The sequence below is a fragment of the Callospermophilus lateralis genome, chromosome 4 (assembly GCF_048772815.1).
Source record: "Callospermophilus lateralis isolate mCalLat2 chromosome 4, mCalLat2.hap1, whole genome shotgun sequence".
Taxonomy (NCBI): Eukaryota; Metazoa; Chordata; class Mammalia; order Rodentia; family Sciuridae; genus Callospermophilus; species Callospermophilus lateralis.
The window spans coordinates 161,603,675-161,628,723 of NC_135308.1; the positions used below are offsets into that span (position 1 = coordinate 161,603,675).

The window sequence follows — 25,049 nt, forward strand, 5'->3', positions numbered from 1 at the left end:
TCACAGGCACAGGGCAGCAGGCAGATGCTGCACCGGGCTCAAGGGCAGTGTGGTCAGCCCTCTGGCCATTTGCCTGCACCCTGCAGCATGATGTCACATCACAGCTGTCTGTGTCTCCATTCCAACAAAAGTAAAGCTGCCTCAGGCTAAGTTAGGTCATCAGCCTATGTTGCTCCTGGTCACAAAAGTGCTAAGCAGAAAAGGAAACATCCAGAATGGAAAAGGTCCCCAACCTCTTCAGGTACCCGACTCCCAGCAGGACCAGCGTCACCTCCCTGCAAGTGAAGGCGAGCCTGAACTGGCCAACGGCAAACACCGCCCCTTCCCTGCTGCCATCCAGACCTGACCACAAGTGCCTGGTGGCCTCTGGGTGTGTTCATCTCATCATCTCGACCAACACACAGGCTGCCAGGACTGAGGCCGGGCTCTGCATCACCAGCAGGGTGCCAGGCTTTACCTCCCAGAAGCTGTCACTGGACACCTCCACGCCCACGGAGTCATCATAGGGAACAGACATCTCTCTAAAGGGTGAGGCAGCAGCAGCGAGCTCCCGGACTCAGGGGTCAGCTTCAGATGCTCAAGATGTGCAGACACACCTAAGGAGGAAAAGCACAGGTCACTGCAATTTCCCATTCTCAAGGAAAAAAGGAAGTTACCCCATCCAGAACTTTCATGCTCTCCACTGCCCATCCACACAGGCTGAAAGGTTTCCGTTGGGTAAGAAAAAGAAAGTCGTGAAAGTATGTTTCCCCAAACTGTTTCCTCCAAAACCATGACACTAAAACAGCCAGTTTAAGATGCACACTCCTGCTGCCGAGGGTCCACTGAGGTGACAAGAGGGAATCTGTGACAATGCAGAGACACAAGAAAGAGGCAGAGCCACAGGAATGGAGGTTGGACTAGAAGCAAGTAGATGGACCAGGCTAGAGAACACAAAGGAACCACCCAAACACCAGGGGAGGGGAGGGGCCTTGCCAGGCAGGGGACAAGGGAGAAACCCAACAAAACTCTGGTAAGAATTCTCTAGGGCGTCAAGGGTGACTGCATCACCATGAGACATGAATGGTTTGCCATAGAAAAGCAGAAGTCAGGAAACCTTACTCTTTTTAGAACTTTATTAAATACCAAAATAAGTAATTTTAGTATAATAGACAAAATTAAATATGAAGCTAGTAGCCAGGTGTGGTGGCATATGCATGTAATTCCAGCTACCTGGGCAGCTGAGTTCAAGACCAGCCTGGGACACATAAAGACCCCGTTTCAAAAAAAAAAAAAGAAAGAAAGAAGAAAACAGCAGCAGCAGCTAGTGACCTGCATGATAAAACCACAGGAATTTCCTCTTCCATAAAACAGGAGGATAAAGAGAAATGTAAGGGTCCGTTCAGGCAGCCAGGAGGAGCACCTGAGGTCCTGAAGGCCTGGGGACGAGGAGCTTTGTTCTGTGCACCCCACTTCCCCTCTAGCTCAGGGGGCCCACAGTACTGCGTGTGAGAGGGCCTCAGTGAAGGCTGGGTGTGAGGGTGTGGGCGGGTCACAGCAGCGCCCAGCCTCCCCTCCCTCCTATCACCCGCTGGGAGGAGTACAGAGCTGCTATGGTCACTGAGCAAACTGCATTCATGGGTGGCTCCCTCAGGTCAGCTCCTTAGAGACCATAACATTCCCACTCACATGACAGCATGCACCCCGGGCTCATCAAAGCGGACAAGCAGCAAACCACAGCTCGACTGCAAGAAAATCCCAAGTGTAAGATGTACAGATCACTACCTCCCCCTCCCAGCCTCTTGAAAAACACACTCAGGGTCCTCCAGGATGGCTCACAGTAAGCCCTCCAAAGATGCTCACTGTGCCCACATTCCAACAGGCACTCTTCAGGGATCCAGAATGACTGGGTTGGGTAAAGGGGCCCAGATCTCCGATTCCACTGACTTCTGCCATGAGGACCGTGAACACCATCAGTCAGCCGCAGCTGAGGTTGAGTGCGTGCAGTCTCAGAGGTGAACAGGAAGCCGAGGGTGCCCTTGGCCTCAGCTGGAAGCTGGCATGACCTCCTTCCTCCCCTTGGGGCCTGATAACAGGTATCAGGCAAACAAAAGATACACATTGCATAAGTACCTCTAGTCCCCTTTAATCACCTTAGTTTGTTCCAAAAAGAAAAACCAGTAGAGGTCATTCCTCCCTGGCGCTCAAATGCCCAGGGATCTTGGGCTCTGCTTGTGAGTACACCACTCCCTGGAGCGCTGGAATAGTCTGGGTTTAATCTCTCTGTTGCTAAAGATACTCTACATTCTACAAGGTCAAGAATGATGTGTAGGGAATGGTAAGAAGTTATGACTATATTGAGATACCCTGACACATATGGGGAATCACATACCTTAAGAATCAGGCCCCAGTGAAGTTTCCTAACAGCTTACATGAATTTGAAAAGAACGAACAGTCTTCTCTTGCCTGGCCTTTTCCTGGTGTGCTCTTTCTCCCAGCATGCACAACATATTTCTAAGGGAAAATTGTGGAGGATTTTGAAATTTAATGGTCATGCTTCCTAGCTCAGCAATCTAGTTTACCTCTGCCTTTGCCTTTGACTGTTATTTCATAGTACTGCAGAAATGAAGCTAACCATAGTAATTAGAATCATTTCTGTCCACAGAAATGTAAATTGTGCCAAGTATAATGCCACTGACTACTGCTCTGTGGATACTGGCCAGTTTAGTGAGCTTTGCCCATCTGTGAAAGTCCTTTCAGCATTCCTTATCCCACAGTAAATGTTTAGAATTAAAGTGAGTCAGGTATGGTGGTGCATGCCTGTAATCCCAACAGCTTGGGAGGCTAAGGCAGGAGGATTGTGAGTTCAAAGCCAGCCTCAGTAATTTGGCAAGGCACTTAGCAACTCAGTGAGACCCTGTCTCTAAATAAAATATAAAAAAGGGCCAAAGCTATGGCTCAGTGGTTAAGTGCCCCTGTGTTCAATCCTCAGTACCCCCAAAAAAGGAGAGAGTGTTCACTTGAACAGCTTATCTTATTTATTCTCTCATTAATTAATGAATTAAATAAATACACACACACGTCATTCTTTGGGTCAAAGGCCATTGCTTAAAGCAAAAACATTCCATACAAAATACTCCTTGGCGAGTCTCCCTGGAAGTCTCCTCCCATCCCTGACCACAGAGCCGCAGAGGGCCTGTCCCTGGGGCAGGCCGGGATCTGGGTTGCACTGCAGCCTCGTGGAGTACAAGGCCGTGCTCCTGGCTTCTCTCCTCCTGGGAGGCAAAGAAAGTGACCTGGGATGGAATGTTCTCCAGGAACTGGGAAGTGATTGGAAGGTCTCCTGCTACTGCTCTGCCCGGGTGAGGGGAGGATCCTTCCTTAGGTAAGACACCTCTTTACCCATCTGTGCTACAAACATCCACCAAGGACCAGGTACTCTTGTAAGCCTGGCAATGTAGCAGTGAGTGGGACAGACATGGTCCCTGCCCTCTTAGGGCTAATGTCCTACTAGGGCACATGGCATGCAGCTGCAGCATGTGGGAACACTAGAACAGAAAGGAATGGGGCTCTAGAAAAAGAGCATAAGAGAGGGCTTGTTGATACCCCTGTGGCCTCTCGGAGGACCCCAGGAAGATGAGGAGTGGGCATGGGAAAGACAGGCGAGGGGCACTTCCAGGAGAAGCAGAGGGCACTAGTGCTGGGCCTGCCACAGCACCCAGCAGGGTGGGAGGGCAGAAGGGTGGCACTGAGGGCTCCAGGGAAGGGTGACATGGCATCGTTGCTAACTCGGATTTTAATATCTGTGCTCTGGTTTTAAAAATCAAAACCTTGGGCTGGGGATGTGGCTCAAGAGGTAATGTGCTCAACTGGCATGCGTGGGGAGCTAGGTTAGATCTTCAGCACCAAATAAAAATAAAATAAAGATGTTGTGTCCACCAAAAACTGAAAAATAAATATTAAAAAAAATAGAAATAAAAGCCTCAATTACTTAAAAGAAATGCTATAAAACCCAAGCACAAGCATGCATTCTCCTGTCATCACCTTCTCAGAGCCACGCAGCCGCACTTGACGCACGCCTTCTCAACGCGAGATGCGCTTGACCCAGCCCCACCCTTGGACCCAGCTATTTCTTCGGAAGGTTTATCCTACAGATAAATTCACCCAAGAGCCAAATTCAAGAGTTCACCATGGCACTGCTTTCAATAGCAACAAACAAAACCAATACAACAAAAAAATTGAAGCTACCACGTGTCCATCCAGAGTAAAAAGTGCAGGTGTGCCTGCAGAAGGACACCAGGAGCCTGTGAGGGCGCCCCAGAGTGAAAAGAGCCACAGCCCCACAAGCAGAGTCCTCCCATAGTATTAAAAAAATGACCAGGTATGTAAAAGCTCGCTGGTGCACACGAGTTCCTGCAGGGTCTCAAGGGATATGTCACAGGAGTAAGGGGGGACCTTCAGGTTTCCCCTGGTAACCTCCCAAACTACTCTAGGATGTTGACCATCGGTATGAGAAGCTTTTAGTATACAAACTAGCTAATAAAACCCCAGCAAATACCCCATTGTTTTGTGACTGGCCTGAGCTGGAAGGGAGGGGGACCCCACCCTAGGACATGCTCGGGGCTTTGGGAGAGCTTGGGGTCCACCTGTACTCCTGGGCTGGCTCCCCTCTGCAAACCCAAGGAGATGACTTCTTTCTACCATCACGACTGCCACTCACTTTGCTGCTGTCACTTGTCTCCTAGAGAATCTCCCAGCATGCCCAGCCCCACTTTAGTCTATTCTCAACAATGGGCCCTCCCAATGGCTCCTGCCAAGCCGCTGCAGTGACCTCATGCAGAGAAAGGGCCCAGATCCTTCCAGCTGTGCTCTGCTCACCTCCCCCAAGTTACCTGGTCCCCAGGCCTCTCCCCAGCCAGCACAACCCCAGCTCCAGCCAGGTAACTGTGCTGGTGGTGGCACTGAGGGGCACAGCCAACTGGTCATCCCCTCCTTAGAGCGGCCTTCCTTCTATACAGGCCCGTGTTAGCCACTACCTCAGTGAGGTCCCCTCTGCCTCCGTGGCCTGGCACTCCCAGCCCCCGCCCAGCCTTGTTTTGCTGTCCCAAGCACTATGGCCTCCCAACAAGCTACGTGATTTACTTCCCTGTTCTGTTCGCTATCTGCCTTGCCCAGTAGAATGCATGCTCCAGGAGGGCAGGCGCTGGTGACGCCTTTTTCAATGGTACAGCCCCAGAAGCCAGAGTATCACAGTAACAGTCACTGTTAAAACTTGCGAGAGGAGGGGCTGAGGCTTTAGCTCAGTGGCAGAACACTTGCCTGGCATGTAGGAGGCACTGAGTTCAATCCTCAGCACTACATATAAATAAATTAAAAATAAATAAATAAAGGTACATCAACAACTAAAAATTATTTTAAAATAAATAAAGTTTTAAAGAATAAAATAAAACTTGTGAGAGGAACTCAGGATAAGAAAAAATGAACGAGGCTGGGGATGTGGCTCAGTGGTAAAGGACTTGTCCAGCACACTGAGTCCCTGGGTTCAATCCCCAGCACCAGCACAAGGGGAGAAAGGGGAAAGCTGAACTGAAGACTCCAGTCATTCATACAGACTGAAGATCCACAGATGGAAACTAACTGGCACGTTTATTTGAAGATGCTTTAACTCCAGTGGTTAGAATTATGTGATGAACACTACAGTACAGGTTATATCACACCACAAACGGACTCAGTAACCTCGGTGGGGGGCATGCAGCTCGGCCACCATCCACCCCCAGCCACCCAGCAGGCCCTCCTACTGCCCGACAGCCCACAGTCCCAGGCCCGAGTCCCTGCTGCTGCCAGCCTGGCCATGGGCCATTTCTGTTTGCCGCACTGGTCTCCTGCCTCTCTCTAGCCCCCTAGCCAAAGGGAGGAAGGCTGAGCCAGTGCACTGCTTTGTGCCTCTAGCTGTAAAAGCTCAAGTATCTGGCCCAACCTCTTTTGTTTCCAATGATTTCATCTGGAAAAGTGAACACTCCTCAAAGGGAAGAGATACAGATCAGCAATCTCTGCAACACTGTGTGGTGCACTTAACTCAGGACGGGGGAAAAAAAACACTGGGTTGCAAGACGTTGAGTTTAAAGGCACCCCTATGAGGAGGACGCTGAGGCTCAAGGCTGTCCGGTCCTGGGCAGCAAGAGCCAGAGTATGTTTTCACAACTGTGAACAGCAGAACCGTAGGACTATAAAGTTTTAGAAAAACAGTCAGCGCCCCTAGGCAGACACAGCTTGTGGTTGCCCTGGAAACACTCATCTGAAAACCAGGTTGGCTAGCATAGGATCTTAAACCACCTTGTCGTAGACCATCCACAGTAAGCTGCAGGGTGGGCTGGCGAGAGGTGGGGCACGTCAGGAGTCCACCAGGACACAGGCCAGTTCTCCAGACACAAGCGTGACTCAGAGGCTGAAATATCACAGTTAAAAAGAAAAGGAAATGTAGGGAAACGCCTCTTACTTTGTTTTACTCAACACAGCAGAGCAGTCCTATTCCTCCTGCAAGGAGAAAAATCTCAGCCTGGAAAGGAGAGTGAATCCAGATTCCTCTCAGCCAAAGAGCCCAGCCAAGACACAGCGTCCCTGCCGAAGCCTCCAACTTCCATTTGGGCACAATCCCTCTATCTCTGCTCTTTCCAACCACCAGTACTGAGAGGCCCATGACAACTGAAAATCCAAATGCCATCCCTCAGCCAGCATAGAGCTGTCACAGCCAACGAGGGCACCACCTATAGACACTCCACGCCAGGCTCTGCTCCAGCACCGGTGCTGCCTCCTGGCCTTTCTTCTGCTGTCCTGGGCCGGCCCCACTGTCATCACAGCCAACCAGCCTGTGGTCCGCTCCTCAGCCGCATGGCAGGCACCTCTCCCTAAGGTCCACCTGTCTCCCTGTCACTTTCAACAGCTTTCACACATCACCCTGTGGTCCAGCACTTACATCGGATGTCAGCATTTCAGGCTGTCCTGTCAGAGTCAAGGTTGGGGACAGGGCACTGCCTGTACAGCTCTGCGCCTTTGTCCCATGACTCCTCCAGGATGGTCTGGCTCAAGCATCCTGAAGACAGTGGGCAAGCCTTGCCCTTAAGGGGCACTTAAAGGGCAGATCACACCCCCTTAAGAAGTGGGAGACACCCTAAGAGGAGCGGGAAGACCACCCCCCACAGACACTCCACGGCACACAGCGCTGCTGTCTTGGGAGTCCTTGCAGTAACTCCCCGCACCCCCCGCCGCCTACAGCACCCCGTAACTCGCTATCCACCTTACAGGAGGAGGTTTCGGGAAGCCAAACATGACCGGCGATGAGTAAGAAGTGGACAGAGTGGAGGAAGTAGAGAGAGCTCACAGGAAAGCAGGGCTGGCTGTGTGGAGTCACTCTTGGCAGGAACAGGAATCAGGCTGGCTTGTTTTTTAATAAACATCAAGGACATAAATGACACTCATAAAATCTTAAATATTAAATTTATTTAGTATCAGCTATCAGAGTGCTTCATCTGTAGATACCCATGGGGACCACTCCTTTCAACTTGGCAGGACGTGCCAATATCTGAACGGGATTAAGTGCACCCAATAGGCAAGAATAGGTACAGTGCGCTTGTGGCCTAGATGTGGGGAGAAGGGAACCACTGGTGTACACTGCCTGGAATGCCAATTTTTATTTTATTTATTTATTTTTTTGTGGGGGGGGGGGGACCAGGGATTGAACTCAGGGGCATTCAACTCCTGAGCCACACCCCAGCCCTATTTTGAATTTTATTTAGAAACAGGGGCTCACTAAGTTGCTTGGTGCCTCGCCGTTGCTGAGGCTGGCTTTGAACTCTCAATCCTCCTGCCTCATCCTCCTGAGCCGCTGGGATTACAGGCGTGCGCCACCACACCCAGCTGGAACGCCAATTTTAAAAGAAAAATATCCCAGGTATTCACATATCTGCAAATAAACAAAATGAAGAAAGCCACACTGAACATAATTTTTAATGATTCAAAAATCTTTTTTTAATCTCACAAAGGGCTCTCAGGGCTCAAATTTGGAAGACTCGTCTCAAATTTGCCAAACAGCTGTGGGACTTTGGACAGACCCCTTATTGTTTAAGTATCTCATCGCCTTCATTTGAAAAGAACAGAGTTGGATGAAATTAAAAATTTTTAGAAAAGCCTCCTAGTGGGAAGAGATTATGAAAGAACTTGCATGGAGTAAAGCTAAGAAATGAGGAGAGTGTGTTTCTGTGTTGACTTTAACGATGCAATGCCTTGGGGCCTCACTGCACCTGAGCCTTACAGCCACCCTTTGAGCACATTCCAACGCACCAGGACCCCAGTGTCCAGGTTTGAACTCTTTCCCGAGGTCTCATGTGAAACAAGCCACACAAAGCCTAAGCTTCCCAAGCATATCTACATCACAGAAATTACAACGTTAGTGATACAGAAGCTCATCAATCCAACACATCTTATGCCTACAGATGCTAAAATTCAAAGGGAAAGCTGATAGCAACCAACACACATTGCCTCGAGAACTCACGGGTGTTCTGATCCCAGGTCCCAAGACTTCTCACCAAAGATGCTTCTGGGAGGCCAGGCATGGTCGCAGCAGGGGTCAGTGGGTTGTAAAGGTTAGGTGGGAACAGCGCACCTGCAGGTGACTTACCCACCGGGTTTTCTCTCAAGGTCAGCTTGCCCACTCTTAGAATGGATGTCATACTGACCACACAGCTGAGTATCTTGTCAAATACAGGATGTCCACTCTACAATGGTGACGTACTTCCAGTTGGTCCAGTTTGCAGGCTGCTTTTGCTGTCTCAGGGTTCCAAGGAGAGCCCTGCTCTGTCAGGGCTTTGCACCTCCTTTCACACTATCTTCCTCCCTGAAGTGCCTCTCAGATGAGGTCAAGCGACTAATTGTTCTTCAAGGTCAAGATTAGATGAACCTCAATCAAGGTGGAAGTAGCTGTGCTCCACCCAGGGTTCTAAGGAAGCAGCTTCCCAGCCAGTGACACCAGTGTCAAGGCAGGTATACAGGGAGGGGCAGGCGCCCCAGACAGGAAACCTTAGGTAAGAGTGGAGGTGGGATGTGGATGGGGCAGAAGAGGGCACAGGCATCAGTGTCCATGGGACACTGGTGCCTGCCCAGAGGGGATGGGGTGAGGGGGCAGGGAGAACTGGGGTCTTTCTACCCAAAATCCCTGTGTGGTTCAAACTTAAGACACTGTCACACTTCGTAACTGTCCAGCTACTGGCTAGACTAAGAACTATTTTACATGCTATAAATACTGTTTTAAATTACCAGGACCACACAGATCATGCCGCTCTTATTGTTTAATGACACAACACTCTCTTCCAAATGAGCCCAGAAAACTTTGCAGAATCCCGGATCATAACAGATACAGGTAGTTATATGTCAATAACTTCACATTTTCAAAGCGAAATGAAAGTACAAGTTTGATGTTTCCCGGAGGAATATCAACATTAGGTAGGAAAACCCACCCTCATTTACAATTTCTAGTCTCCTCATGGTAACTTGTGCAGACACTCAAATCACATCACCTTCCTGCTCCAAATGCACTGCGTCACTGTTAAACCCCGATTCCTTCCCCTTGTGGCAGGTCACTCGGGGCCCGCTCTGCCTGCCCTCCTACCGGTCCCCTCCATGCTCCGCTCCTGCTGGTCCTGCTCTGCTCCAGCACGGCGATCGTCCCACTGTTACCTCGACACCTCAGAACCCTGGGACACAAGCACATGCTGTTCTCTGCCCTGGAATGCTTTTCCCTGAAATAATTGCATGGCTGGCTCCCCGAGACCACTGGGCCATTCCTCAGGGACCCTTCCTGACCATCCTCTCTAATCTAGCCCACCGCCACCATTCTAACCTGCTGCTCTCATCCTAACTCTTCCTAGGCTTCTTCAGAGCACACACCACCGCAGAGCTTGGTGCTGTCTACAGCAGGCCTCTCCCAGAGGGGGTCCCACAGGCCCTTCACATACAGTGACAGGTCCTCCCTGTCTGTCAAACTGGCAGACACATGCTGAGGTCTTTGAAGAGTAAAGTGTTGACTAGAAAAGAGTATCAGGGTCAGGAACTTTACAGTAATTACACTATCGATTTCACTCATGAAGGCTATATATTAACAACTCTTGGATAACACAGGACAGAAAAAAAAAAAAAAGATAGACTCAGATTAACCAAAGACATTTCTTGAGCTGAGAATACAACTTAATTTTTTTTGGTGATCCTTAAAGAGCCAATCCTTAAAAAAATGAACAAATAAAGGCAAAATGCCAATTCTTGCTCAACAGCCAGTGGTACAGCCCATCAAGTCAGAAGCCCTCCCCATCTGGAGCCTCCTGTTGCCTCCAGAATATCCCAGAAGCACACACCTCTAGAAGGCCACATGTTTGCATTGCTTCTGTTCTTCAAGTCCCCTCTGCACCAGGAGAACCAACTTTGTCAGGAAATACATCAGTCAACTACACTCAAAATTTTCAAGCATCAGGAATCACTCAAGTGGAGGTGGTCACAGACCTCAAGAGATTAGACACAAACTAGCTCTACGGTTCCATGCATTCTTGGTGCTTTCTTTAAACCCTGAACAAGTCTTTAGTAAATCCACATTTCTCAAAGCACTGAAATGCAGAGAAGAATCTCCTAGAATGATCCCAAATGCCTGGAAGAACGGGAAAGGCAAACATGGCTAGAGAATAACAAGACCAACATGGTTTTTCTTTAGACTACAGATTCTTGAAGCAACGGATCTGCCCAAAGTGGAAGTCTCAGTCAAGTCCAAAACAAATTACTAAACAAGATCAAGAGAATAAAACTATACTCATGCTTGATGATGCCCGAGAACCAAGGGTCTCTTGGCTGTCTGGACCACACTGCACAGTGGTTGCACCCATGAGGCCCACGCAGCCTGTTCTCCCACCATGACCCTGGGAGTGGAAGTGGCTGCTTGCAGAGGACATGACCTGTCCACTCAAACTCCAGTGGAGCCCCACAGCCCATGCCCACTGCATGGGCCATCACAGAGCCAACCCTCCCTCTCCCAACCTCTGTAGGTGACTGAAACAACCAACCCCTCCCTTGTGGAGAAAACTGCCATCACAACTGGAGGAACATGGACATTATGAACAAGAGGTTCTGAGTCTAAGGGGTTATAAAGTTGATGCTCAAGTGTGTGAAAGTATGAACAAGCAGATTTGAAGAAATATTATGGAGCCATGGTAACAGAAACTACCAAAGAAACTCCAATTGCGCAGAGCTGTTTAAAAATAAACCAGATACTCAAATACCAGCAAAAAGCTACACTGACTCACCCTGTTCCCCTCAGTGCTGGAGCACAGCCCGTTCTTTAACACACTTGTCTTCCAGGCGTTTCCCCTACTGCAGAAACGTGAGGCAAACAGGAGTAAAAAGGCAGCTTTGAACTTTTCTCTAATTTTATCACATGAATAAGATCTTATGTTTGGGGCTGGGAGTACAGAAATGAACATTCATCGGGAGCACTGAGGCCCTTAATAAGAGCAAACTAAATTCAAAACAGGGGCTGGGGATGTGGCTCAAGCGGTAGCGCGCTCGCCTGGCATGCGTGCGGCCCGGGTTCGATCCTCAGCACCACATACAAACAAAGATGTTGTGTCCGCCAAGAACTAAAAAATAAATATTAAAAAATTCTCTCTCTCTCTCTCTCTCTCCCCCCCCACTCTCTCTTTAAAAAAAAATAAAAAATAAAAAATAAATAAATTCAAAACAATAACCAGGGCCCTAGAGTGTGCCAAACCCAGTGTTCAAATCAGTGAATCTCAAGAACAACGGCATGGCTTCTACCTTCCAGCTGCAGCTGTGCGCAATGCCATGCTCCCCTTCTTGGCTTGTGTGAACACCCCCCACCTTGGATCCGGTCTCCCCGCACCACCTCTAACTACACCTGCAGCCTCACACAGGAGACCCTCGGGGCCTCCCACTCATGCCTGCCCTACCTGCTCAGCCCTGACCTCCCGCACTTCCCGTGTGGCACGCTGTGACCTGACTGCCCTTCCTAGTCCACTCCTGTCAGCTGCAAGGCCGCGCTAGAACCTCACCCCTCCTCCTTCATGCCACTACAGTCCTACACAGTGCCCATACCTGGCCACCTTGCTGCTCCCCCAAGCAAGCTGTCAGCTCCTAGGGACCACACTCAAATCGCCTGGCTGCCCTGGTGCCTGCACGGAACCTGCAGCTAGCTGCTCAGTGAGTGCTGTACCCAGGACATTCCCCTCCGCCCCGTTCCCTTTTCCCTGCCCTAACTTGCATCCCTTCTCTCATTCGCCATTTAAAAAAAAAAGAAAGAAAAAAAAACACTCTCGGTACCAACTGCCCCTTGCCTGCAACCCTGTGAACACACCAGGTCCCCTCCCACCCCTAGGTCTGGAGCCAGAGCTCCAGGACACCTGTGGAGAACAAGCTCTGCTGGTGGCTGAGCCCTTTCAACGACTTGTACTTTGGCAGCCCCTGAAAATCAACTCTGTAAGGCTGGTTTTTCAATCTTTTACAACAAAAATTATTCACTAAGTTGCATAATCACTGAAATTTCAATTTGTCTTGTTACCAAAATGCCAGGAAACCACCCAAATGCACACCAACTTCAAGGAGGGACAACTACTTCCTTTGACGAGAACATGCTATCAGCAGGTGCACCAAACCTTCTGCAGGCAGCAACATCAATGTGCGTCCTGGGGAGCAGGTTCCAGAAGGGCTGCACAGGACCCCCAGCCATCAAGTTTAATAGCCATGGCGGGAGTGCGAGTGTCCAGTGAGTGCACAGGTCTCCGAGATAATTCAGTCTTCACCCAAAGTGGGGATGACCTGAGGCTTAGCTCAGGGATTACAGGGAGGCACCTGCCTCTTGTCTGGCAATGACTCGAAGAGGCTCCCTTCGCTGGCTCTGGCACAATTAGTGAGGCTGAGCAGAATGCCTGGGGGCAGGGCACAGCCTCCCTGGACCTTGGATCTCCCTGTTCCTAAGGCAGGTGATCTCTCAGTCTGCTCAGACTCTAACGACCTGAGGGGAGGCTGGGAGCACAGGCAAAGGATGGACTTGCTGGAAGTCGTAAGTGAGAATACATACTGTGCACCTGGTGTCAAAACAGTTGATTTTTAAATAAACAAATGAAGAGGCGGTTTTCCTTTAAGTTAGCATACACTTACTGGGCACACACTGGCCATCTACCCAGCCTCTGTTTACTTTCCATTCTTCCCACACCCAGCACTGGGAATCCATGCAGCCAAGAACATTCTGGGGATGTTTCCCTAACCAAGTACATCCTGGGGAATCCACCAGGTACAGAAAAAAACAGAAATCCCTGCACCTGTGGAGTGTGTGTTCTAGTACAGGTGACTGACAGAGAAGTTGCTAGGCAGAGAAAGAAGGCAAGGAAAAGGGTGGGAGAAAGGGACCAGGAGGAAGTCGAAAAGAGGCGCTTTAAACAGAATGACTGAGACAGCCTCATTGACACCTGAAATGATCTGGGAGGAGGAGCCGCCTGGGCCTCCAGCCCAGGCAAAAGGAAGAACCCACGCGGCAGCCAGGGAGGCTGCTGGAGTGTCTGCAGAGGGCAGACAGCTACTGCAGGAGCCCAGGGGAGAGGGTGACACCAAGACCACCCAGACAGTAGGAGCAATGACAACGCATGAGTTTAAGGAACAAAATGACCTCGTTCTTGCAACTTCTGTCTCACCCTCAATGTCTACCACTGACCCCTGGACTAGATTTCCTGGCACAATCATCCGCAAGCCTGTGCTCAGGAGCTGCTGTGTATGCATGCACACGTGGCCCTGCCCTGAGTCCTGTACAAGGAGGGGTTGGACACACACCAGCACACCCAAGGATTTCAACAGTCACACCCACCCCTACCACAAGCCCTATGTGGCTCCCACCTCGACTGTCCCTTCAAGGCCCCCTGTGGGTGAGGAGCAGGAACATGGCCTGAGACTTCTCTACCCAACACAGCTCCAGGAAGCAGGAAGGTCCAGAACCCCAGGGGTCCCACACCATTTAGAGGCTAGTCAGAGACATGGACCCCTGGGGGCTTCTGCTGGCTTGGTTCAAGCAATTCTGAACCCCTCTCTGCCTCCTGTGGGCCACCCCTGCCAGGCCTCCCATACCTCCACCTGGAGCTCCATGAGGAAGGGCTTCTGCTCTGCTCATCTATGTGGGACCCAAATCAGGCGCTCAGGAAGTGAGCAGGGAGGCCAGGGAAGGGAGGAGAGGAGATGCTGTTGGCCCTGGATCCTGAAGGTAGAGAAGTCAGTATTTAAAAAAAATACTGTTCGTGGGCTGGCTGTAGTTCAGTGGTAGAGCGCTCGCCTAGCACGTGCGAGGTCCGGGCTGGATTTTCAGCTCCACATAAAAATAAATAAAATGAATAAAGGTGTTGTGAAAAAAAATACTGTTTGTGAGAAATCAGTATAAAAGAAATAGTGGGTGTGGGTGCATGCAGTAACCGTTACAATAACTGTTTGCCCCTTGAAATGACTATTGTCCCTAAAATAACTTTTAAACCTAACAGTGCAAGAAGACAAGCTGATGGCCAGGCGTCTGGTCATTTTAGATATGCTCTGGGGTGTGGCAGCCTCAGGATACAGAGAACCAACAGCAAAGGTAGGAGGAGGCCCACAGTCACAAGGTCTCAGCTGTTGGTTCACCCCCAGGATGGAACTGGTGAAGGGCTGCCGTTCGCAGCATGAGGTCAGAAATGTCCCCAGCATCATTTTTCTTACATAATGAACACGTCAGCTGACAGATCTGTGCCTTCGGCTGACTGTACAGCAATGTTTCTTTAGACATCTGGTTGGCAAGGACCCTGGGAATATGGAGATTCAGCCTGAAAATTTTCCAACCTAAATACTGAGTCACTGTTCCACAGATTTAAAATAGAGTTACTTTAAAAAGGACAAAAAGGACATAGTTTTCAAGTTGGATATTAATGTGAGAATGCAAACAGCAGTGCAAGGAAATGAACAGGAACAGTCTAAAGATTTGAAAGAGAAATGATCCACGGTGACCCACTTACGTCCATACTAGGTGAACCAGAGCGTGCCCCTCGGCCACGGTGCCCTCCAGCTCCTAGAGGGTCAGCCATGTGGGGAGCCGTGCACACCCCCAGGGAGGGTTTTTATGAGAAATAAGTAACTACTTTGCTTTCCAGGCTGAGGGGCAGAACGCACAGTGGGAGGGCGAGTCGGGAAACCTGGCTTTTACAAGTCACTTTCCAGCAGCCTCTGTCTCCTCACCCACTACTAGAGGGAGAGACAAGCCCTGTCCAGCGGTCAGGCCAAATGACAGGTCACTATCATTGCCTCTTGCGGTCCCTCACTGGGTCACTCAGGTGTCCTGAGAGCCTGTGTGCTCCTGCCTCCTTGGAGACTGCAGTGGGAGGAGGGCATGAGCAGGCTCTGATGACCTGCAGGAGGAGGCTGCACAGCAGAACCATCACAGACTCCTGAGCTGAGTCCTCCTGCCTGCGCACCAGGCGCCTGCTCCGTGGAGGCTGAGGTGCTCCTGGTGGGTTTTGCACCTGCACCCAGCTGGCTGTTCAGGGGAGACAGTCTACAGCTACATGGAAGCACATGCTAGTAAAAACTCAAACTCGCTCTCCACTACTCAGTCATTAGAACAGTCATTTTACTCCAAAAATAGGTTTTCCGACTCTGCAATGAAAGGAAAGAAGTGGCTTGCAGAGAGTCGCGAGGCTGTGGGCCTGTGTCGTCTTCATCTCTGAGCAGAAGCTGGGAACTGGGGCTCTGCCTAAGGGGTGTGGGCTGCGCACAGAGGCACGTGCACTAGCACTTCTAGCACTTTCAGCTCGGTGTCCGCTCCTCTTTTATGGATGATGAAAGCTGGGAGAGCAGGCCAGTCAGGTAGGAAGTGTGCCCCCAGAATGCGGGCCTGGCCAGGGAACAGGGACACAGTGCCCTCACAAGCATGGCCTGGGGAGGGCCCCCGCTCACCCCTGGGCTTCCCTTGGAGCTGGCACAGCACCCCCTCGGCCTCCCCTGCCCTGAGGCCTCGGGTTTCATCCTGGAAGACAATTTAGAAGTTTCAAAAAGAGTGAAATTCTGTACATACCATGAAAAGGTCTCCTGATGGTTTTTATGCTCAGCAGGGTTTGTTCACTGCTTCTGTTCTGGCTGATTAAACTTAAATTGGATTTCAGTTTTTTTCCATGATTTTACCTTAAAGAAAACTGACATTGGCCCACACGAACGGTCTTTAAAAAGGCCTCATGTTCATGGCATTGTGCAGGGGCCGGGCTGATGGCCGTCAGCTTTCTTCATCTCCTGTAACTAACTGCGGCCACTGCTGGAAGGGAAACCTTTGGTCCTGGAAAAATGCTCCTTCTGTCCCCTTGCTCTCACTGGCTCCTGGGGACAACTTCCTCAGGTGCTTCACTCCCGAGCCACAGATCCTGTCCCGAGTCCCTGCAGACTCCACTAAAAAGGGCCAAAGTCTGAAACTGACCCCCCAAACACACACCACCGTGGACCACTGCGCAAGTCCCCTACAGCTCTGCACCACCCTGGATGCAGGGTGCCCAGGAGTCTGGCTGTAAGGGCCTTGTGTAAGTTTGTACAGAATAGACAAAGAAATGAAATGGCGTAGCCAGGAGAGCTGCTCAGGAGGGCCAACTGCTGAGCACTGAGCACTAGTAAGTTCTGCTATTTCACAGCTTTAAGATAGAACTCACACACAATCCAGCCACTTACGATACACATGGTGATTTGTTTTTTTGTTTTTTTTGGAGGGGGGGACCAGGGATTGAACTCAGGGACACTCGACCACTGAACCACATCCCCAGCCCTATTTTGTATTTTATTTAGAGACAGGGTCTCACTGAGGTGCTTACAGCCTTGCTTTTGCTAAGGCTGGGTTTGAACTTGTGATCCTCCTTCGTCAGCCTCCTAGGCCACTGGGATTACAGACATGCGCCACTGTGCCTGGCTTGCACATGGTGATTTGTAGGTTAATTCTAGAATACTTCTGTCATCCTAAAAGAAGCTTCACCCCCTTTAGCAGTCACCCAGGGCCCTGGCAACCACCGATCTATTGTCTGTCTCCAGATATGCCTGTTCCGGACATTTCGGTGTGGCCTTGTGTGACTGGCATCTTTCATTAAGCACAAAGTCTGTAAGGCCCAAACTGTTGCAGCCTTATCAGAACTTCATTCCTTTTGTTTCTAGAGAATATTCCATTGAATGGACACACCACAACTTATTTACCCATTACCACTGTGGGGCAGTATGAAGAAGACCACGAGAATTTGTGGACATGTGTCTTCATTTCTTTCCGGTAGAAACTTACAAGTGGAATTGCGGCTTCCCAGAGTCGGGGGCTCCCGACGTGCAGAGAGACTGTCTTCCACAGTGGATGCGCCACTCTGCCAGTGACACGTGAGGCTTCCCATTTCTCACGTCCTCACCAGCGTTCATTCTTACCATGACCGTCTGATCCACGGATTCTGGTTTGCGCCGCCCTGGTGACTAATGATACTAATGTTTTCCTGTGCTTACTGCCATTTGAACACTATCATTGGAGTGGTCTCTCTCTAGATCCTTAGTTCGTTTTTTAATTGTCTGTTTTTCATTGTTGAGTTTTAAGAGTCCTGGATCAATGTGTGACTTTAGCGTGTTTCCTTCCGGGCTGTGACTTGCCTTTTCACTTTCTTGACAGCATCCTTGGAAGCAGAAAGGTTAATTTTTACGAAGTTCAACTGATCCACGTTTTCTTTTGTTGTCTGTGTTTTGATGTTGATGGCTTTATATCTAGGATATCATCATCTAATTCGAGGTAACAAAGATTTACATCAATATTTTATTCTTGAGAGTTTTACAGGTTTTACTCTTGCATTTAGGTCTCTGATCCAGTTAAGTCTTTCTATTTGTTTTAATTTTTCTTTTTTTAGTTGTCAATGGACCTTTATTTATTTATATGTAGTGCTCAGAATCTAACTCAGTGCCTCGTGTATGCTAGCAAGTGCTCTACCACTGAGCCACACCCCAGCCCTGTTTTGTTTAAGAAATATTTATTTTTTAGTTGTAGTTGGACACATTACTTTATTTATTTATTTATTTATTTTTATGTGGTGCTGAGGATCGGGCCCTGTACATGTGAGGCAAGCGCTCTACCGCTGAGCCACAGCCCCAGCCCAGCCCTGTTTGTTTTTTGAGATGAAGGTCAACTATGTTGCCCAGGCTGGCCCTGAACTTGTGATCCTCCTACCTCAGCCTCTGAGCACACACCACAGAGCCTGGCTGAGGTCTCTGGTCTACCACGTGGAGTTCAGTTTATGCACAGCATGAGGCAGAGATCCAAACTGGCTCCTCTCATGTGACATTTAGTCACCCTGGTACCTCCTGTTGAAGAATATCATTCCCTCCACTGAATCGGCTTAGTGTCTTGCCAAAATCAACTGACCACAAATACAGGAGTTTCGTTATGCACTCTCAATTCTACCCCATTGCTCTGTGTGTTCATCTATGCCAGTACCACACTGTCTAGAGCACAAAAGACTGGTAAAATTTTAGAAATTGGAAAGTGTGGTACTCCAACTTTGTTTTGGTTCTTTAAAACTGTTTTAAGTACTCTAGGCCCCTGAATTTTAGGAATTTCCAAACTGGCTTGTTGGCTTTCTTTTTTTAAACTCGGAATTGAATCCAGGGGCGTTTAACCTACTGAGCCACATCCTCAGCCCTTTTATTTCTTACTTTGAGACAAGGTCTCACTAAGTTGCTTAGGGCCTCACTTAAGTTGCTGAGGCTGGCCTCAAACTTGTGATCCTTCTGCCTCAGCCTCCCGAGTTGCTGGGATTTTAGGTGTGTACCGTCACACCTGGTATTCTGCAATCTTGCCGAACTTGTACTAGTTCTAATACAGGTTGAGCATCCATACTTCAAATATACAAAATCTGAAATTTGAGGAGTGTCACGTTGGTACTCAAAAAGCTCTTGATTTGAGGGCACTTCAGATACTGGTTTTTCAGGTGAAGGATGCTCAACCAATAAAGTCCACGCAAATATTCCAAAATCTATAAAACCCCAAACCCTGAAACACTTCTTCCCCCAAGCATTTTGGATAAGGGATACTAAACCTATTAGGTTTTGGTGGACTACAAGTTTAAGGAAGACTTCTCTATATAAGATCGTGCCACCTGTCACCAGAGACAGATTAACTTTTTCCTTTCCAATTATACGCCTTTTATTTTTTCCTCTTGCCTAGTTTTCCTGCTGGAACCTTCGACACATGTTGAACAGAAGAAGCAAGAGAGCAGTCATCATCCTAATCCCAGTCACGGGGAAGGTCTGTCTTTCGCTAACGCCCTCCACCCAGACAAGCTACTCCTAACTTGTTTGAGTGCTTTGATCCTAAGGAGTATGGCGATGCTGTGCATGTAAGTTTAATGTTTCAGAACAAACAGGCATCACAAGGGACCAAAGTTACCTTGGATTACAATGACCTGCCATTACATACTTTGATTAACTTGAAGCATCCTGGGAACTAAGTAAGATCCATTTTAAGCAACTCAAAGAAAACAGTTCTTCTCTGGCATTAAGATGAGTTTGTAATGTTTAAAAAAAAAAAAAAAAAAAAAAAAGATATATCAGAGAAAAACAAGAATGTGCTCCAAACATGTAATTACTTGAACCTTTGCATAACACAACGTAATGTAGAAAGCAAAGAAAGGAATAAGACACAGCTGATAAAATCTCATCACCAAAAATATTCTAAAGACTGACACCAAGACTTGGGATCCAATTCCACTGTCTTAGAAGCTGAGAGGGACAAAGAGGAGGAGAGCGCGCCAGGCCAGAGACGGGAGTGGCGGTGGAAGTCCCAGCTGCGCAGCCAGGCTGGGCCAGTTGTCTGGGTCACATGCCAGGTGGAAAGGCTGCACAGAGTCTGGGCCCTCTCCTTCTGCTGCTGTCCCAGCCACTGAGCAGGCCTCGAGGGGCAGCTGCAGGACAGCGGGCTCCTGAGGCAGGCCGGCCCCTGGGTGGCTGTGTGCGACGGCACTTCAGCCACAGCACAGGAGACTGCAGAGCGAAAATAAAGACATCTGTGTTTGGTCTCCGAAACCTGGGGTCCACTTGTTCCTGGGAGATGACGTAGCCTAATGCAACACAACCAACTGCTGTGTGGCAGAAAGAGCACGACTTCCTCAACAAATGGAAACCACCTGTAAAAGTACACGTGAACTCGACAATGCCAGCTGGGTGGGGCTGGAGGGGTAGGACGGTGTTTCAACATTGATGACAGGCTTCATGGAAAAATCTGGAAACACAGAACAAGGCAGCTAACAGCCACCAACCTCTGACCCCGCAGTCCCGGGGACTGCGGGGCTGCGCTCTGAGAAAATAAGCCCCAAGGGAAAAGAGCTGGAACAGACTGTTCATCCCAGTAGCAGACATTTGGAGACAAGTTACAAGTTCAAACACCAAGGACACCAGGGTAAACTGAAGAATGGACACTGCATGGCCACCATAAAGGACAGCAGGTGAGCCGTTCTGCATTTGAGACTGGGCATAAGCAAAACTGCACCCAGACACTGATCACGCATGAACGTCAGGGGCGAGGGTTGGCATTTTCCCCCCACCTCCCTAGAGGGCCTATTATATTATAGGTGGACTCTCAAATGTTTGCCGAGTGACTGGATGTCTGAACCAATCCTAACCACGTCGATGAGTCAAGTCAGTGAAGCAGGCTGGAAGGGACAAGGGTGGGAGGGGCCGAGGCTCGGCAGCCTCTGGTCTGTAGAAGACGCGTGTGTTTGAAATAAACAAGGAGAAATGCTATTCCTCCTTCACAGGGAATCTCCTCCATAGGAATTCCAGGAAGGAATTCCTCTATAGTGGGGTTCCTGAAGTTCAGAGGGGGGCTGGCAGACCACCTGGCAGTGTCAGGCCTGGGAGAGGTCCCTCTGGGTTCCCCTTACCCTGTAGGGGCCAAAGCATCTCCAGAAACCCACACAATAGCACCTCACCATCCAGACCTTCCAGACCTGCCCAGGCCTCGGGGCCTCGGCTCCTGCCGGTCATCACAGAATCAGGCTCCTCCTTTGAGCTGGTATCTGCATTAATGGGATAACACACCAGAAACTTGAAGAGCAGTCCCTCATGGGTCAGCTCTCCTCGGTCCTTGCTCGGAACCCACCACCCACTGTCTGGCGCTGGCCGCTGCTCCATCGTCATCCCCAGCCTCAGAGCCCCACAGAAGCAGTACTGCCAATCCTTGATGCCCACTCCTTCCTGCTCACCTTCCTGGTGAACACTGACCCCCACCATCGCACCGCCCCCTCCTCCCAGTTCTAACCCGCCTGCTAGGTACACTGCGTTTCTGCAGTTTGATTTTCTCCTGTTCTGAACATGGAGAGCACTATGCCCACGGTCACTGAGATCTCAAAAATCTCAGCTCCAGTGAGGCACATCAGACAGAAGCTCCTACTGCCCAGGCTGCCACACGCAGCCACTCACTGAGGGCACAGCAGGGAGCCCTCCAGCTCTGCCACACGTGCCGCCGAGGTGCTCCCCCACGGGCTCAGAAGCCCTCCTGCATCACACACGTGTGCACACGCTTCGTTCCCCTGACATCAGGCCAGGGGTCAGGACTGAGCACACTAGGACCCCCTCACTTCAGGGTGTCTTCACATTCTAATCACAGTCCCCCAAAGTGACAGGAGAGGTGACAAGGCTGTAGAGGACTGGAATACTGATTCGGGACTGCATTTCGTCTTTATTCCCTGCACTTTCGAGTCTCTACTCCCCTTTGTGCCAGTCTTTGAGGGGCACCACCAGGGCCAGCTGTTATGTCACATCGAGCACTTCCTGAAGATCCCCTCTCAGTCAGATTCACCTTCCTTGTGGGTGCCTCTTCCTTAAGCTGCAGAGTTTCCCATTCAAGAACTACATGTAAATCCTAAAAAGGCCGGGCGTGATAGCGCAGCTCTGGAGGCTGAAGCAGGAGGACTGCAAGTTCAAAGCTAGCCTCAGCAACTCCTTAAACAACTCAGGAGACCTTGTTTCTAAATAGAATATTTAACAAGGGCTGGGGATGTGGCTCGATGATTAAGCATCCTTGGGTTCAATCCTCGGCACCAAAAATAAAAACCCCTAAAACTGAAGTTACACATGGGCTGGGATATAGCTCAGTTGGTAGAGTGCTTGCCTCGAATGCACAAGGCCCTGAGTCTGATCCCCAACACCAAAAAAAAAAAAAAAAAACTACATAGACCCAGAAGAATCAGAAAATAATCTTTCAGAAAATAATCTTTGGCAAAAGTAGAAGGGAAAAAAATATAGAATGGGTCAAGAGGTTGTCCTTTATTCAGGCCAGAAAATGGGGGCATTCTCCACGGAGGCAAACGTGAGGGGGGAAGAGGGAGAAGAAAAACGCTGACCGCCTGGAACAGGGGCTGGGGGCAGCCATGGAGGAGCCACGCAGGTTCCCAAGATAGACAAAGGGCACTATTAACAACAGCATGAGTCAGAGTGGCCCCAGGTCGACCCCTCCAGCTTCTTTGAACCCCTCCACTCTGAAGCAGCCCCTTCTAGATGCAGGACTTCCTGTCACACAAAGGGCCTCTGTGGTCCTTTGTCCACAGAGGAGGAGCGGATGCTTTTCCTGTGCAGACAGGCAGCAGTTTCTGGGGTTCTTCCCCACCCCACACTCTGATGGGGCAGAACCCTCGAGGGAGGGACATCTCTGGATAAGGGTATAAATTGCAAAGTGGAAAACGAGAGATTGGAGACAGCAAGAGAGCAATGCAACAGAAAGGGGCGGCTGGGATGCAGGCTCTGACAGTCTCTGGAATATGCTACTTTGATTCTTTTTTTTTTTTTTTTAAATATTTATTTAGTTCTAGATGGACACAATACCTTTATTTTGTTTAGTTTTATGTGGTGCCGGGATCAACCCAGGCTCAGCAAGCACTCTACCACTAAGCCACAACCACAGCCCTAACTTTGATTCTTCACAAGACAGAACTTTCTAATGTTCCAAGCACTTCAGAGAAAAATACCTGCTCATCTGTAAAATGGAATCCAATCTGCCTAAGGGCTGTGTAGATAAAATGGCACACCTCTGGGACCTGGCACGGCCTCTGGAGAATAAGGGTCTTCAAATTCAGCAGCAGCCACAGGGATGACGCCCATGGCTAGGTGCCCATCACCTGGGGGCCTTCCCACAGGGTTGACGGGCACATGCACAACCTCCTCCAACACCATGGCCACACACTAGGAAAAAGTTCTGCAAAGACACTATGGGGACGTGGACGGGATCAGAAAGTGTGACCAGGGCTGATGTTTCAGCAGGAACTCATCATCTGAAAAGTAGGGAGTGTATCTCAGGAAGAGACCTGTGATGAAACAAGAGAGCGCCAGGATCAGGGTCTGGCTGGCCCTGGAGGGAGCCCTGAGAAGCTGTGGCTTTGACAGAAGGAAACAGAGACTTAAGGATAGCAGGGTGCGAGGAACAGGTACAGCCTGTCACGCAAGTCACCGTAAGAGTGACTTCTGCTCCATCCACCCCACCAACCAGCAATAAAAGAGCAGCACTTCCAGCCCAGAGCACGAGGCCTGTCCCCCAGGCCTGCCCCCAGCCCAGCACGAGGAGACTGGAGAGCAGGAAACAGACATGCGGTGACTCGTCACTGATAGGAAAGGAACCGCTCAGGTACTTCTCAAGCTAGACCATCAACAAGCGTCTTCCAAGTCAACAAGTCGTGCAAAACCCACGAAGACGGGATTTTTAACTATTTTGTGAGCATCTCTGCATTCAACATGGTGCCACTTTCTCAAGAAATCATTCTAGCAGTCCACAGGTATTACCTGGAGCCAAGCGCTCTCCTCTAGAGAGCACAGAGCACAGGGCCAGGCTGGACCTGGTGTGACCATACAGAAAACTGAGTTCTCATTTTCCAGTCACATGGAAAAATGAATAAAGAACCCACTAACATCCTGAAATTACCAAGCTAAAACAAAGCATAAATTAATCACAGGTTTCCCTTAAATGAGGAAAGCGGCAAGAACTCCACGGTACCTGGGACAGGAGCAGGTCAATTTCTAAGCCGCCTCCCTCCTTCTTATCCGAAAATGAGGATAAATATGGCTGACCTACTTCAGTGGGAAATTATGAGGAATTTAGGTGACCCCTGGGAGGGCCTGCATATTCTAGGTACTTAGGAAATGCCAGGCTCCCTAACCCCGACGCCCTTGTCCCCCTTAACTCCTGCCCGCCCCTCTGGCCTGCTGTCCCTCCACGGGGCAGACGCCCTCAGCAAGCAGGGCTTGAGCAGCCCTCGTGCCTTGGCTGACCCCTGAAAACTTTTGTTTTCCACGTGCTACCTGCCCCATAAACATTTCCAGTGGCCACTTTATGAAGGAGAGAATCAATGACATTCACATTTATGACAAAATGCCGGATTCCCAGACCTGTCTTGCCAAATATTATCTGGAAAGTCTTGAAGAAAATATCTTGCTTACTATCTAACCTCAAAGATAATGCTTTTCTCTCTAACACACAAAGATCCTTCATAAAACGTGTCGTCTGACTAACCTGAGAAATAACCTGTATCCCAAATGTTTAATTATTTTGAACAAAATATTAACTTTGCTGTAAAAAGCTGAGTAAAATAATATTAAATCAAAAGTTTTTCTAACATTATATATTTAACACACTCTAATAATAATAATAATAATACACATACATACACACATATTTCCCCCAATTTTCTTTATTTAAAATATTCTAGGGGGCTGGGGATGTGGCTCAAGCGGTAGCGCGCTCGCCTAGCATGTGTGCGGCCCAGGTTCAATCCTCAGCACCACATACAAACAAAATATGTTATGTCCGCCGAAAACCAAGAAATAAATATTTAAAAATTCTCTCTCTTTAAAAATAAATAAATAAATAAAATATTCTAGGGCTGGGAATATGGCTCAGTTGGTAGAGTGCTTGCCTTGCATGCTCCAGGCTCTGGGTTCAATCCCCAGCACCACCAAAAATAATAAATAATAAAAAT

The 25,049-nt window shown here is 49.3% G+C and overlaps 1 protein-coding gene across 3 annotated transcripts in view; it reads right to left on the minus strand.

Annotated features, from left to right (window-relative positions):
• Pacsin2 (protein kinase C and casein kinase substrate in neurons 2) overlaps nt 1–25,049 on the minus strand; it is a 109,823-nt gene that overhangs the window by 29,830 nt on the left and 54,944 nt on the right. For all 3 annotated transcript variants that reach the window (XM_076855413.1, XM_076855414.2, XM_076855412.2), the window contains exon 2: nt 458–596. In XM_076855413.1, the coding sequence (XP_076711528.1) occupies nt 458–517 (60 nt within the window). In that variant the 5' untranslated portion in view covers nt 518–596. The remainder of the gene's footprint in view (nt 1–457; nt 597–25,049) is intronic.